The sequence below is a fragment of the Linepithema humile genome, chromosome 5, assembly GCF_040581485.1.
Source record: "Linepithema humile isolate Giens D197 chromosome 5, Lhum_UNIL_v1.0, whole genome shotgun sequence".
NCBI lineage: Eukaryota > Metazoa > Arthropoda > Insecta > Hymenoptera > Formicidae > Linepithema > Linepithema humile.
The window spans coordinates 1,614,598-1,628,854 of record NC_090132.1 but is presented as its reverse complement, the minus strand read 5'-3'; the positions used below and the strand labels follow the sequence as shown (position 1 = coordinate 1,628,854).

Sequence of the window (14,257 nt, the reverse complement as noted above, 5' to 3'; positions counted from 1 at the left end):
GCGGAAAATAGCGGAAAATAATTGCGATAACCGCGCAGATATCTTCGTGCTTTAGAGCGCAATGATTTATTAATTCTCTTGTAGTTTAAACAAATGCAGTAAATTGCATCAAGGAAGGGAAAACACGCAGAAATATTTCCACTTGCACGTATAATCATAGTCATTATAATCATTGATTTTTCTCCGTATCGTAGTTCTAGCTATTACGGCGCGTGCGGTAAGAAAAGTGAGTGTCGGTTACGGAAATTGGTTAAAATTTAATTCCAAGCATCGGTATATACTTTACTATATTTCTTTTTATTGTAAAAATTCAAGAATTGCTAACTTATTTCTCAGTTTTCAGTTCTCAGTGATAAAATGCCGAGAAAGATAACACTGGAAAGTGCTATTGTTTATATAAAATGGAGCTTAGTTCTATCCCTTTCTTGGCCGTTGCCAATTACTGCTACAAAATGGCAAATAATCCGCTTTAAGATATTAGCCGTTTTAAGTCATATAAATATAGTGTGTTTTTTGGTGCCATTGCTCATACTTATTCAAGATTGCAGTGACCAACGTGTAGTTTGCATTCAATCATATCCATTGATCTGTGGTTGTTTCCATTTTTGGATGTCAGTGGGAATTTGTCATATTCAGTACAAACGTTTCCAAGTAAAAATCTTAAATCTTTCCTTCTATGTATAAGCATCTCAGAAGTATACTACATTAAGTCATACATGAACATAAGTTTTTAGAAGAAGGATCTAAAGAGATTTTTCGCTTTCAATATGCTTTCAGTAAAATACTTTTATATAATGCATTGCAGATTTTTTTATATTCGCAGATATATCAAACTTCAATATGTTTCAGAAAATGGAATTGTGGAATTGTGTAATTACGAAATATGATTTTAATGTGACTTAATGTTTATCTGATGAATGTGTCATCACATTGTTATTTAATTTTATATAGTCAATATCTCTATTTTTATTGAAAACATTTACCATTGAATAAAAATTGGAGTATAGAATCTTGTAATAATAATAATTCAATTTTCGAAAAAAATGTGATTTAACATATTATACCTCTAAAGTGCTAACATTTAATGTTTTTTTTGTTAAACTTATAAATATATATACAGGGTGACACATCTAGAGCCATCTAAATAAAGTTGACTCAAAGTTGACTTTTGCATTTTCTCTCTACATTTTCATCTACAAAAAAACGATCAACATCAGATTATATCCTTGAAACCAAGCAGGATGCATTTTTTTCTATCTCCAAAAGCAGGCGAGTTATTCAGGTAGCCTGTTTTAGATGCCTCACTCTGTATATATACAAAATTATAATGTCTAACAATATAATTTAAAAGAAATTTTATCATTAATATAAAAAATTATGACGAAATTCTTAATATAAAAAATTAATGGATATTAAGACTTCCAGTTTTTATTTTTTCTTAAAATTTTGTCTACTTTCTTTTGATCATAATTTATTGAAATTAAGACTTTTCTATGCATATTTGTAAAACCTACCTTCAAACAGCAAACCATTTATTTTCGCAATACTCAATATTTGAAAATGAAAGATATAAATTAATTAAGAATCTTAAATTGCTAAATATGACTGATATCTCTTTTGCATTGTGAATGTTACGTCCTGATAGAAAGATTTTACACTTGGCGATCAATGTGAACGGGCCTGATCGCGCGAGCCGGACAGTCTGTTGGAACGAGCGACTAGGAGGGTCGTATTACTTCGTCAGTAGATCAACCATTCGCAGGTTCTTTTTTAAGTCAATGAATTAAATCCTTTTTACCAAGGAGGAATTCTTGTGCAAAATCTAAGAGAGAAAAAAAATGAACGAGGAGGATCTTAGAAGTAAAGTAAAAAAAAAAAATAAATTTAATCAGATTTATTGAGATTATTGGTGTGAGGTTTACATATAATTAAAAAAATTTGTCTTGTTACAATGCGTTTATAATAGTATAAAAAGTAATTAAACTAAGGTAGTAGTGTTGTGTAAGTGTCATTTTTCAAGAGGTAAGATAAAATTTAGAATGTTGCAAAGGAAGAGGGAGAGGAAAAAAGTAAATGTGCGAGAAGAAAGAGAGAAATATAGAAAATGGGTTGTTAGCAGGAAAGTTGAAATAATGTAAAAGATGAGCCCGTGTGAGTTGTTGATCTCAGGAGGATCCCAGGGTAGCGGAACTCGTGGCGACACTGAAGATGACACAAAAAGAACGTTCGTTCGCGACGAAGTCCCAATTGGACAAAAGAAACCGTTAGCGACTAACAATAAGTTCGAAATTTACTTCTGAGAATTCTTGAAAACTTAGGGTCTTAGTAGAATGACTGACTTGTAATTTCAAGACAATGTTTTATGTCTTAAGTTTTTGTCTTGAAGTAACGCACAATACTGTCTTGTGTTTGGAATCTTACAAGTCAGCCATTTTGCTAAGGCTCTTACACGGACTGCACAAAAGAGACTTTTTGATGCTACAGAAAACGAAATTTGAGACGATCTTTTGATAACGAACGTCGACGGAATCATCTGGGACACGAGTTTTTATATCCCTTTATTGTGGTGGATTCCTTTTTTGGGTCCAAACAGAGATTAATTTTATAAAAACATTTTAATGTGAGGGAGGATGGTGTCACTTCCAGAATAGGATTAGATTATGATGTTATTCATGATAGGAATGTTATAAAGGACCCTAACGAATGAGAAGTAGTGTTGCTTAGGATCCATGGGAAGTAGGTTTCAGAATAACATAATCTGGTTGGTATTAATTAGCTCAGTGGGGTGCATCTCAGTGTCTTAAGATCTACTTTTTGAAGATCTAAGATGGGGTTTTCCATTGGATAGTTCATAGAAGCGGTTGACCTAATTCTAGACTATCTGATTTCCAGGGAAAACCACAGGTCTAAGAAACGTCTAATAGACGTCTAATAGACGTCTATAGACCTTTTTTAGATCTGTTGTTCTCTTTGGGTTGGAGGGTTGAAATTCAATGGAGAACAGGTTGACAGTATCTTAGGTCACGGTTCTAATATTTTAGGCAATTTATGATGGTCGCGTGCTTTGGAGACGAGTAGAAAGCCAATGCATCTCGGTTTCCCAGACATACTGAACACGTGCGCGGTATCAAATTTCAAGTTTTCATGGCGCTCTCAACTTCGACTATTGCTCAGCATATTTTATCTACTTGACAGGATTCCCCTTTGTCGGAATCTATGAGTGTAAGCTAACTGCCTGTAAGTAACAGCTTATCTTTTAGTTTACGATTTGCAGTCGCCGAAAATGCCAGAACAAAATAAAATTTCAATTTTTATGACTTTGGCGACGACAAGTGGACGTTGGTTGGTCAAAGTGGTTTAGAATATTGACTCCACCTGCTACTTTTACTCGAGATTCCGTGAGAAAAGTCAAACTCACAAAGTCCCATAGGAAAAGTAACTTCGGCGTTAAAATAATCATCTAGAATTTTGGTCTGTGTCGCGTTTACTATGTCTGGTGTTTAGTATTTTAGTTCATCCGAAAAGAAAAGAAGCGTGAAGTCTGATCAGGACGTAACATGTAATTCTTACACATTTTATACTGTTTGTGTTATAAAATATCAATAATATATTGCAGTCATTGATTGCTGAGATGGAAAGTTACTGTAAACATGCTACAGATTACGAGAAAACTGTTTTGCAACAATATGTCGACAGATGCGCGACATTTTATGCTGTGGTGATGATATCATTTTATTCGACAACATGTGTAGCCATAAGCGCACCATTGTTCACATCCGCGCCTTTTCCAACTTATGCTAAATATCCGTTTGATGTAAATTATCAACCGCTAAAAACTATTATTTATGCGCAGCAAAGTTTAAGTGGCCTACAGTTCTCGTCAATGTTGTGCGTCAGTTTGCTCGTTGCACTTTTACTTTGGTTTACGACAGCTAGGTTCGACATATTATGCAACGAATTACGAAAGGCGTTAACTGTTTACGAATTGATACAGTGCATTCAGAAACACCAGCAATTGCTACGGTAAGATTATGATCAAACCGGTACAATTAAAATCACCCATTTTATAATAACTAATTCTGCATTTAAAATAAAGCGGAAGAAATGTGAAAAAACATTCATAGAAAATAATTATTTGTGGCATGTGCAATTTATATATATTTCAAGCTAATTGATAGCATAAAATTCAAACTTACAACTATAACATGGAACACAAATATGAATTTTCAGATACGCTAACGATGTTATTGAAAATGTTCGTTTTCTGGTTTTGACAGTAGTAGGGGCTAATGCAATATCCGTAATATGTACCGGTGCCATTTTTGCCACTGTAAGTCTTATTACACATAAAAAATGGAATAAAGTTCTAATTGACTTTTGATTTAAATATATGCGGTAGCAATAGAGAAGTAAACATCATATTATCGTAAAATCATATTTTATTTGATAAATCTCAACAGCGACAACCATTAATTATCAACGTACAGTTTTTTTTGATGACTGTCATCAGTTTTTGTGATGTGTTTACGTGTTGTTGGCCCGCCGACAGTCTGTTAACTGCAGTACGTATATATATTTTATCTTATTGGCAAAAATATTCAAATAATTTCTAATTTCTAATATAATATTGTGTGTATACTAATCAATTATAATTTATCGTAACATAAAATATGATTTTAACTTATATAACAGAGTTCGGACATTGCCCAAGCGACTTATGAATCTCTATGGTATTATCATAATACAGACAAGCAAAAGAATTTGATTTTCATTCTATTAAAATGCCGGAAACCAGTTATTCTTACTGTCGGTTGCTTCATACCAATTTTATCATTAAGATACTTTAGTTCGGTAAGAAAAAAACAATTTTATCATTTTGTGTTAGTATATTAATAAAAATAAATTTAAAAAAGTTTATGTATATATACATATACATATTATTATATAATACATACATACATACATACATATGAACATCTCAGAGGTAAACTGTGTTAAGTCACATAACTTTTTAAGAGAAGGATCTAAAGAGATTTTTTGCTTTTGATATTCTCTCAGTAAAATACTTATAATGTTTTGCAGATTTCTTTTGTATTCACTGATATAAGATATTTGACTTAACTTTATACAGTCAAAATCTCTATTGAAATAAAAATATTCATTGAAAACATTAATCATTGGGTAAACGTTGGAGTATACAGTTTTGTAATAACAATAACTCAATTTTCGAAAAAATGTGACTTAACACAGTTTATCTCTAAGATGTTCATATATATATCTGTGTGCGTATGTATGTATGTATATATTACTATATTTAGTATCTTTCAACGGGCTTTTCTTATATGACGACTTTGCATATGATGATGACGGAAAATAATACAAACGAAGTCTAACTCTGTGGTGAAGAATTATTATAAGCTGATTACTAGTTTATACTAGTTAATACATTATGTAATATATAAGCAAGTTATATAAAAAGTTCAGGTGAAATCATAGAACTTTTGTCTAAAATATATTTTTATATACCTTTTAGTTTCGACAATATTCCTTCAAAATCGAACACACCGAATTAGCTTAAAGGGGTGGTTTGACTTTTTAAACCGTCGCTTGGTATAAAACACGAATAAAACAATAGGTATCTCCTAACCATTTTATGTTTAACAACATATTTCGAAATCGGAAAAATTAAATCGGCGTCGGACACTTAGGCTGTGTTCCCTTCATTGCATTGAACTTCCATTTACAGTAAAAGTTTGAATATGCTAAATTTTATATATTGCGCTGAAATATTCTTAAAACGTTTTGTACAACAAACTTATTACGAATGTCTAGTTATGAATGTTTATTTTATTTCAAACATCAATGATACAAACCAATTGTTATTTTAACAATATTAAAATCATTGTATTATATTTATTTCTAGCAAAATGCTTGAAAACAATAAATAATTAAATTTTTTATTTTTATATAATTATTTATTTAAAAAATTTTTTTAAAAAGATATAAATATGGTTGTAATATTTTTAAACATATGGAATTAAACTAAATAGGTCCATTTGTTTGTGTAAAGATCAATGTAAAATTCACATTTAATGTTTATAAATCACGTACTCTTTCATACATGCAGCATAATATAAAAAGCAAAAAATAAATTCGAGTATTAGACGTTTTTTATCTTTTTTCGCTATTTTTTCCATTAGTCATGTACTTGTTTGTATTATTATATGTTGTAGAAAATACTGATTTACATTAGTAATAATTAAATGATTGATAGCGTCGATGTTTAACAAACTTTTAATAAAGATCGATAATATTATGCTTTGAAAATCATTATTAACGTAAGCAAGGTATAGATATAAGCAGCTTCTACTTAGAAATTGTTAATTTCAAAAATTCATACAATCTTGATAAGTACAAATTTTAATACTGTACAATCAAATTTATTAGAATTATAATAATGCTTGTATTATAATCATATAATATTTTATATCGCAAATTTCTCAATATTATTTATGATAAATATCTTAAAAAACAATTTGACAATTTATACTTTAAAATAACTATATTATATGCAATTTTCAAATTATATAAATATTGTGAATTATTAATTTTTCTTTGTCAAAGTTTATAGTTTCATTAAAACTATTTATTTTAAGAGAAAATTAGTCAAAATAATGTACAAATTCTAGATTTTTAGAATATGATGATTCTCTTAGATAATAATACTGTATATCAATATTATCAATTTTTTTATTGAATACGTTTTTAAAGTTTAACGATCTTTGGAAAAATTTAAAGAATCTCCCATATCGGCTGACGACTTTTTGTGTAACGTTGTCATGTCTAGCATGCCGCCGAAGTCAGATTTAACGCTCGATATTGTGAGATTTTCTGTTCCTTGATATTCGCCCGGTCTGCCGATCTTCGTCGAATCGATTTGCGCATCTAATTTTTTCCGGTCGTTCATATAATCCTCGGCGCTTGTTGAGAAGTTTCTGCAAGTATCTGATGAACCGGCAGTCTTGAAAGATGATGGCACTGTGTCGACAGTGACAAAGTCACCTGTTTTGCGTTCGTTACAATCCACATCTTTTGCCGGTGAGATCGTACCGACGTTTAATATTACATTGCATCTTATGAAAATAGCGGAAAATAATCGCGATAACCGCGAAGAGATATCTTCGTGCTTTATAGCGCAATGATTTATTAATTCCTTTATAGTTTTAATAAATGCATATATCGAGGAAGAGAAAATATGCAGAAATATTTCCACGTGCGCGTATAATCATAGTCGTTATGTACAGTCATTGATGCTTTTCTCCGTATTGTATATAATTCTATTATGATGCATACGATAAGAAAAGTGAGTATTGGCCACGAAAATTGGTTAAAATTTAATTCCTATCTCACTGAAATTAAGACTTTCCTATATGTATCTGTAAAATATACCCTTAAACAACAACAACATTTATTTTTGCAATGCCCAATATTTGAAAAAAAATGCCGTGTTTTTGAGATAAAAATTTGTAACGCTTAATTTTGAACATCTGGTATAAGCAATGTTGTTTGGAAGCAGACAGGGACTATATTAAATTATGGTATTAATAAATATTTTCGATCCTTTTTGTGTGTTTTTTGTAGCTTCAGTCCGGAAATTTAATTGTCACACTGTGTTTACTTACAATTTAATAGGTTTAAAGTTGAATTTTTCGCCTTTTATTTCACAAACAGCATCTACCATCGGTTAGTGACTGAGATATTTTGTGGAAAAAAGTTACTTTAGTTATTGCAAGATACCTCATTCAAATAATTTTCCAACTTGAGAGAACTTTTATGTATTTATTAATATATTCGTGAAATCACTACATCATTTTTTTAGCATTATGCGAATATAATATGTTGTTAGAAATAGTTTATACATGAAAATGATAACGTACCGACGTTTCATATTATATTGCATCTTAGCGGAAAATAGCGAAAAATAATTGCGATAACCGCGCAGATATCTTCGTACTTTAGAGCGCAATGATTTATTAATTCTCTTGTAATTTAAACAAATGCAGTAAATTGCATCAAGGAAGGGAAAACACGTAGAAATATTTCCACTTGCACGTATAATCATAGTCATTATAATCATTGATTTTTCTCCGTATCGTAGTTCTAGCTATTACGGCGCGTGCGGTAAGAAAGGTGAGTGTCGGCCACTGAAATTGGTTAAAATTTAATTCCAAGCATCGGTATATACTTTACTATATTTCTTTTTATTGTACAAATTCAAGAATTGCTAACTTATTTCTCAGTTTTCAGTTCTCAGTGATAAAATGTCGAGAAAGATAACGCTAGAAAGTGTTATTGTTTATATAAAATGGAGCTTATTTCCATCCCTTTCTTGGCCATTGCCAATTACTGCTACAAAATGGCAAATAATCCGCTTTAAGATATTAGCCGTTTTAAGTCATATAAATGTAGTGTGTCTTTTGGTGCCATTGCTCATATTTATTCAAGATTGCAGTGGCCAACGTGTAATTTGCATTCAAACATATCCATTCATCTGTGGTTGTTTCCATTTTTGGACGTCAGTGGGAGTTTGTCATATTCAGTACAAACGTTTCCAAGTAAAAATCTTAAATCTTTCCTTATATGTATAAGCACCTCAGAGGTATACTATATTAAGTCATACATGAACATAAGTTTTTAGAAGAAGGATCTAAAGAGATTTTTCGCTTTCAATATGCTCTCAGTAAAATACTTTTATAATGCATTGCAGATTTTTTTATCGCAGATATAATATCAAACTTCAATATGTTTCAGAAAATGGAATTGTGGAATTGTGTAATTACGAAATATAATTTTAATGTGACTTAATACTGTTTATCTGATGAATGTGTCATCACATTGTTATTTAATTTTATATAGTCAATATCTCTCTTTTTATTGAAAACATTTACCATTGAGTAAAAATTGGAGTATAGAATCTTGTAATAATAATAATTCAATTTTCGAAAAAAATGTGATTTAACATATTATACCTCTAAAGTGCTAACATTTAATGTTTTTTTTGTTAAACTTATAAATATATATACAGGGTGATACATCTAGAGCCATCTAAATAAAGTTGACTCGAAGTTGACTTTTGCATTTTCTCTCTACATTTTCATCTACAAAAAAACGATCGACATCAGATTATATCCTTGAAACCAAGCAGGATGCATTTTTTTCTATCTCCAAAAGCAGGCGAGTTATTCAGGTAGCCTGTTTTAGATGCTTCACTCTGTATATATACAAAATTATAATGTTTAACAATATAATTTAAAAGAAATTTTATCATTAATATAAAAAATTATGACGAAATTCTTAATATAAAAAATTAATGGATATAAAGACTTCCAGTTTTTTTTTTTTTTTTTTAAATTTTTTCTTCCTTCTTTTGATTATAATTTATTGAAGTTAAGACTTTCCTATGCATATCTGTAAAACCTACCTTCAAACAGCAAACTATTTATTTTCGCAATACTCAATATTTGAAAATAAAAAATATAAATTAATTAAGAATCTTAAATTGCTAAATATGACTGATATCTCTTTTGCATTGTGAATGTTACGTCCTGATAGAAAGATTTTACACTTGGCGATCAATGTGAACGGGCCTGATCGCGCGAGCCGGACAGTCTGTTGATACGAGCGACAAAGAGGGTTGTATTACTTCATCAGTAGATCAACCATTCGCAGGTTCCTTTTTAAGGCAATGAATTAAATCCTTTTTACCAAGGAGGAATCCTTGTGCAAAATCTAAGAGGGGGAAGAAATGAACGAGGAGGATCTTAGAAGTAAAGTAAAAGAAAATGATAAATTTAATTAGACTTATTGAGATTATTAATGGTGTGAAGTTTACATATAATTAAAAAATTTGTCTTGTTACAATGCGTTTATAATAGTATAAAAGGTAATTAAACTAAGGTAGTAGTGTTGTGTAAGTGTCATTTTTCAGGAGATAAGATAAAATTTAGAATTTTGCAGAGGAAGAGGAAGAGGAAGTAAGTGAACGAGAAGAAAGAGGGAAATATATAAAATGACTTGTTAGCAGGAAAGTTGAAATGATGTAAGAGGTGGGCCCGTGTAAGTTGTTGATCTCAGGAGGATCCCAGGATAGCGGAACTCGTGGCGACACTGAAGATGACACAAAAAAGAACATTCGTTCGCGACGAAGTTTTGATTGGACAAAAGAAACCGTTAGCGACTAAGTCCGAAATTTACTTCTGAGAATTCTTGAAAACTTAGGGCCTTAGCAGAATGGCTGACTTGTAATTTCAAGACAATGTTCTATGTCTTAAGTCTTTGTCTTGAAGTAACGCACAATACTATCTTGTGTCTGGAGTCTTACAAGTTAGCCATTTTGCTAAGGCCCTTACACAGACTGCACAAAAGAGACTTTTTAATGCTACAAAAGACGAAATTTGAGACGACCTTTTGATGACAAACGACGACGGAATCATCTGGGACACGAGTTTTTATATCCCTTTATTGTGGTAGATTCCTTTTTTGGGTCCAAATAAGAATTAGTTCTACAAAAACATTTCAATGTGGGGGAGAATGGCGTCACTTCCAGCAAATAGGATTAGATTATGATGTTATTCATGATAGGAATGTTATAAAGGACCCTAACGAATGAGAAGTAGTGTTGCTTAGGATCCATGGGGAGTAGGTTTCAGAATAACATAATCTGGTTGGTATTAATTAGCTCAGTGGAGTGCATCTCAGTGTCTTAAGATCTACTTTTTGAAGATCTAAGATGGGGTTTTTTAATGGATAGTTCATAGAAGCGGTTGACCTAATTCTAGACTATCTGATTTCCAGGGAGAACAACAGGTCTAAGAAATGTTTAATAGACGTCTTAGACCTGCTGTTCTCTTTGGGTTGGAGGGTTGAAATTCAATGAGGTACAGGTTAACAGTATCTTAGGTCACGGTTCTAATATTTTAGGCAATTTATGATGGTCGCGTGCCCTGGAGACGCGTAGAAAGCCAACGCATCTCGGTTTCCTAGACATACTGAACACGTGCGCGGTATCAAATTTCAAGTTTTCATGGCGCTTTCAACTTTGACTATTGCTCAGCATATTTTATCTACTTGATAGAATTTTTCTTTGTCGGAATCTATGAGTGTAAGCTAACTGCCTGTAAGTAACAGCTTATCTCTTAGTTTACGATTTGCAGTCGCCGAAGATGCCAGAACAAAATAAAATTTTAATTTTTATGACTTTGGCGACAACAAGTGGACGTTGGTTGGTCAAAGTGGTCTAGAATATTGACTCCACCTGCTACTTTTACTCGAGATTCCGTGAGAAAAGTCAAACTCACAAGGTCCCATAGGAAAAGCAACTCCGGCGTTAAAATAATCATCTAGAATTTTGGTCTGTGTCGCGTTTACTATGTCTGGTGTTTAGTATTTTAGTTCATCCGAAAAGAAAAGAAGCGTGAAGTCTGATCAGGACGTAACATGTAATTCTTACACATTTTATACTGTTTGTGTTATAAAATATCAATAATATATTGTAGTCATTGATTGCTGAGATGGAAAATTACTGTAAACATGCTACAGGTTACGAGAAGACTGTTTTGCAACAATATGTCGACAGATGCGCGACATTTTATGCTATGGTGATGATATCATATTATTCGACAGCGTGTGTAGCGATAAGCACACCATTGTTCTCATCCGCGTCTTTTCCAACTTATGCTAAATATCCGTTTGATGTAAATTATCAACCGCTAAAAACTATTATTTATGCGCAGCAAAGTTTAGCTGGCCTACAGTTCTCGTCAATGTTGTGCGTCAGTTTGCTCGTTGCACTTTTACTTTGGTTTACGACAGCTAGGTTCGACATATTATGCAACGAATTACGAAAGGCGTCAACTGTTTACGAATTGATACAGTGCATTCAGAAACACCAGCATTTGCTACGGTAAGATTATGATCGAACCGGTACAATTAAAATCATCCATTTTATAATAACTAATTCTGTATTTAAAATAAAGCGGAAGAAATGTGAAAAAACATTCATAGAAAATAATTATTTGTGGCATGTGCAATTTATATATATTTCAGGCTTATTGATAACATAAAATTCAAACTTACAACTATAACATGGAACACAAATATGAATTTTCAGATACGCTAACGATGTTATTGAAAATGTTCGTTTCGTGGTTTTGTCAGTAGTAGGGACTAATGCAGTATCCGTAATATGTACCGGTGCCATTTTTGCCACTGTAAGTCTTATTACACATAAAAAATGGAATAAAGTTCTAATTGACTTTTGATTTAAATATATGCGGAAGCAATAGAAAAGTAAATATCATATTATCGTAAAATTATATTTTATTTGATAAATCTCAACAGCGACAACCATTAATTATCAACTTAGAGTTTTTTATGATGACTGCCATGAGTTTTTGTGATGTGTTTGCGTGTTGTTGGCCCGCCGACAGTCTGTTAACTGCAGTACGTATATATATTTTATCTTATTGGCAAAAATATTCAAATAATTTCTAATTTCTAATATAATATTGTGTGTATACTAATCAATTATAATTTATCGTAACATAAAATATGATTTTAACTTATATAACAGAGTTCGGACATTGCCCAAGCGACTTATGAATCTCTATGGTATTATCATAATACAGACAAGCAAAAGAATTTGATTTTCATTCTATTAAAATGCCGGAAACCAGTTATTCTTACTGTCGGTTGCTTCATACCAATTTTATCATTAAGATACTTTAGTTCGGTAAGAAAAAAACAATTTTATCATTTTGCGTTAGTATATTAATAAAAATAAATTTAAAAAAGTTTATGTATACAGGGTGTCCCAAAGTTCGCGGCCCAACCGTCGTGTACAGATAGAGCGGGTCAAACTGAATAAGTAAGTCCTTTACCACTTTGCGAAATTTTCAATAATTAATTAGAAAATAATTAATAAAGATCCGCCAATCCGCGCAAGTATTCCCCGAGCGCCGAGCGCGCAGCGAGTAGGACCCACCCAGCATTGCATAATACAAAGCGCGGCAGAGCGGTGGGAGATACGCTCTCTTGGCTAGCTATGCACACTATACACGAGCGCTTGTATTATGCTATGCTGGTTGGGTCCTACTCGCCGCGCGCTCGGCGCTCGGGGAATACTTGTGCGGATTGGCGGATCTTTATTAATTATTTTCTAATTAATTATTGAAAATTTCGCAAAGTGGTAAAGAACTTACTTATTCAGTTTGACCCGCTCTATCTGTACACGACGGTTGGGCCGCGAACTTTGGGACACCCTGTATATACATATACATATTATTATATAATATATACATACATATGAACATCACAAAGGTAAACTGTGTTAAGTCACATAACTTTTTAAGAGAAGGATCTAAAGAGATTTTTCGCTTTTGATATTCTCTCAGTAAAATACTTATAATGTTTTGCAGATTTCTTTTGTATTCACTGATATAAGATATTTGACTTAACTTTATACAGTCAAAATCTCTATTGAAATGAAAATATTCACTGAAAACATTAACCATTGGGTAAAAATTGGAGTATAGTTTTCTAATAACAATAACTTAATTTTCGAAAAAAATGTGCCTTAACACAGTTTACCTCTAAGGTGTTCATATATATATCTGTGTGCGTATGTATGTATGTATATATTACTATATTTAGTATGTTTCAACGGGCTTTTCTTATATGACGACTTTACATATAATGATGACGGAAAATAATACAAACGAAGTCTAACTCTGTGGTGAAGAATTATTATAAGTTGATTACTAGTTTATACTAGTTAATACATTATGTAATATATAAGCAAGTTATATAAAAAGTTCAGGTTGAAATCATAGAACTTTTGTCTAAAATATATTTTTATATACCTTATAGTTTCGACAATATTCCTTCAAAATCGAACACACCGAATTAGCTTAAAAAGGTGGTTTGACTCTTTAAACCGTCGCTTGGTATAAAACACGAATAAAACAATAGGTATCTCCTAACCATTTTATGTTTAACAACATATTTCGAAATCGGAAGAATTAAATCGGCGTCCAACACTTGGGCTGCGTTTCTTTCATTGCATTGAACTTTCACTGCAAATTGTGCTGAAATATTCTTAAAACGTTTTGTACAATAAACTTATTAAGAATGTATTGTTTATTTTATTTCAAGCATTAATGATACAAACCAATTACTATTTTAACAGTATTAAAATCAT

General features: G+C 31.6%; 2 protein-coding genes across 4 annotated transcripts; both read left to right on the top strand.

Moving 5' to 3' along the window:
• The first annotated feature begins 50 nt into the window (after positions 1–50).
• Positions 51–5,490, top strand: LOC105675275 (odorant receptor 4-like). 2 transcript variants are annotated; one of them, XM_067355938.1, is made up of 6 exons: positions 51–651; positions 3,617–4,023; positions 4,231–4,330; positions 4,461–4,562; positions 4,693–4,851; positions 5,319–5,490. In XM_067355938.1, the coding sequence occupies exons 1-6, from the start codon at positions 358–360 to the stop codon at positions 5,391–5,393; spliced, it is 1,137 nt and encodes a 378-aa protein (XP_067212039.1). In that variant the 5' UTR covers positions 51–357; the 3' UTR covers positions 5,394–5,490. The 2 variants fall into 2 exon arrangements, with proteins under 2 accessions (XP_067212039.1, XP_067212040.1); XM_067355939.1 differs by lacking the exon at positions 51–651 and adding an exon at positions 1,228–1,269.
• Positions 5,491–7,801: 2,311 nt separating this feature from the next.
• LOC137000129 (odorant receptor 49b-like) lies at positions 7,802–13,805 on the top strand. Of its 2 annotated transcripts, none has more exons than XM_067355940.1 (6): positions 7,802–8,615; positions 11,556–11,962; positions 12,170–12,269; positions 12,400–12,501; positions 12,632–12,790; positions 13,711–13,805. In XM_067355940.1, the coding sequence occupies exons 1-6, from the start codon at positions 8,322–8,324 to the stop codon at positions 13,783–13,785; spliced, it is 1,137 nt and encodes a 378-aa protein (XP_067212041.1). In that variant the 5' UTR covers positions 7,802–8,321; the 3' UTR covers positions 13,786–13,805. The 2 variants fall into 2 exon arrangements, with proteins under 2 accessions (XP_067212041.1, XP_067212042.1); XM_067355941.1 differs by having other exon boundaries at positions 7,808–8,615; positions 11,793–11,962.
• Positions 13,806–14,257: the final 452 nt, after the last annotated feature.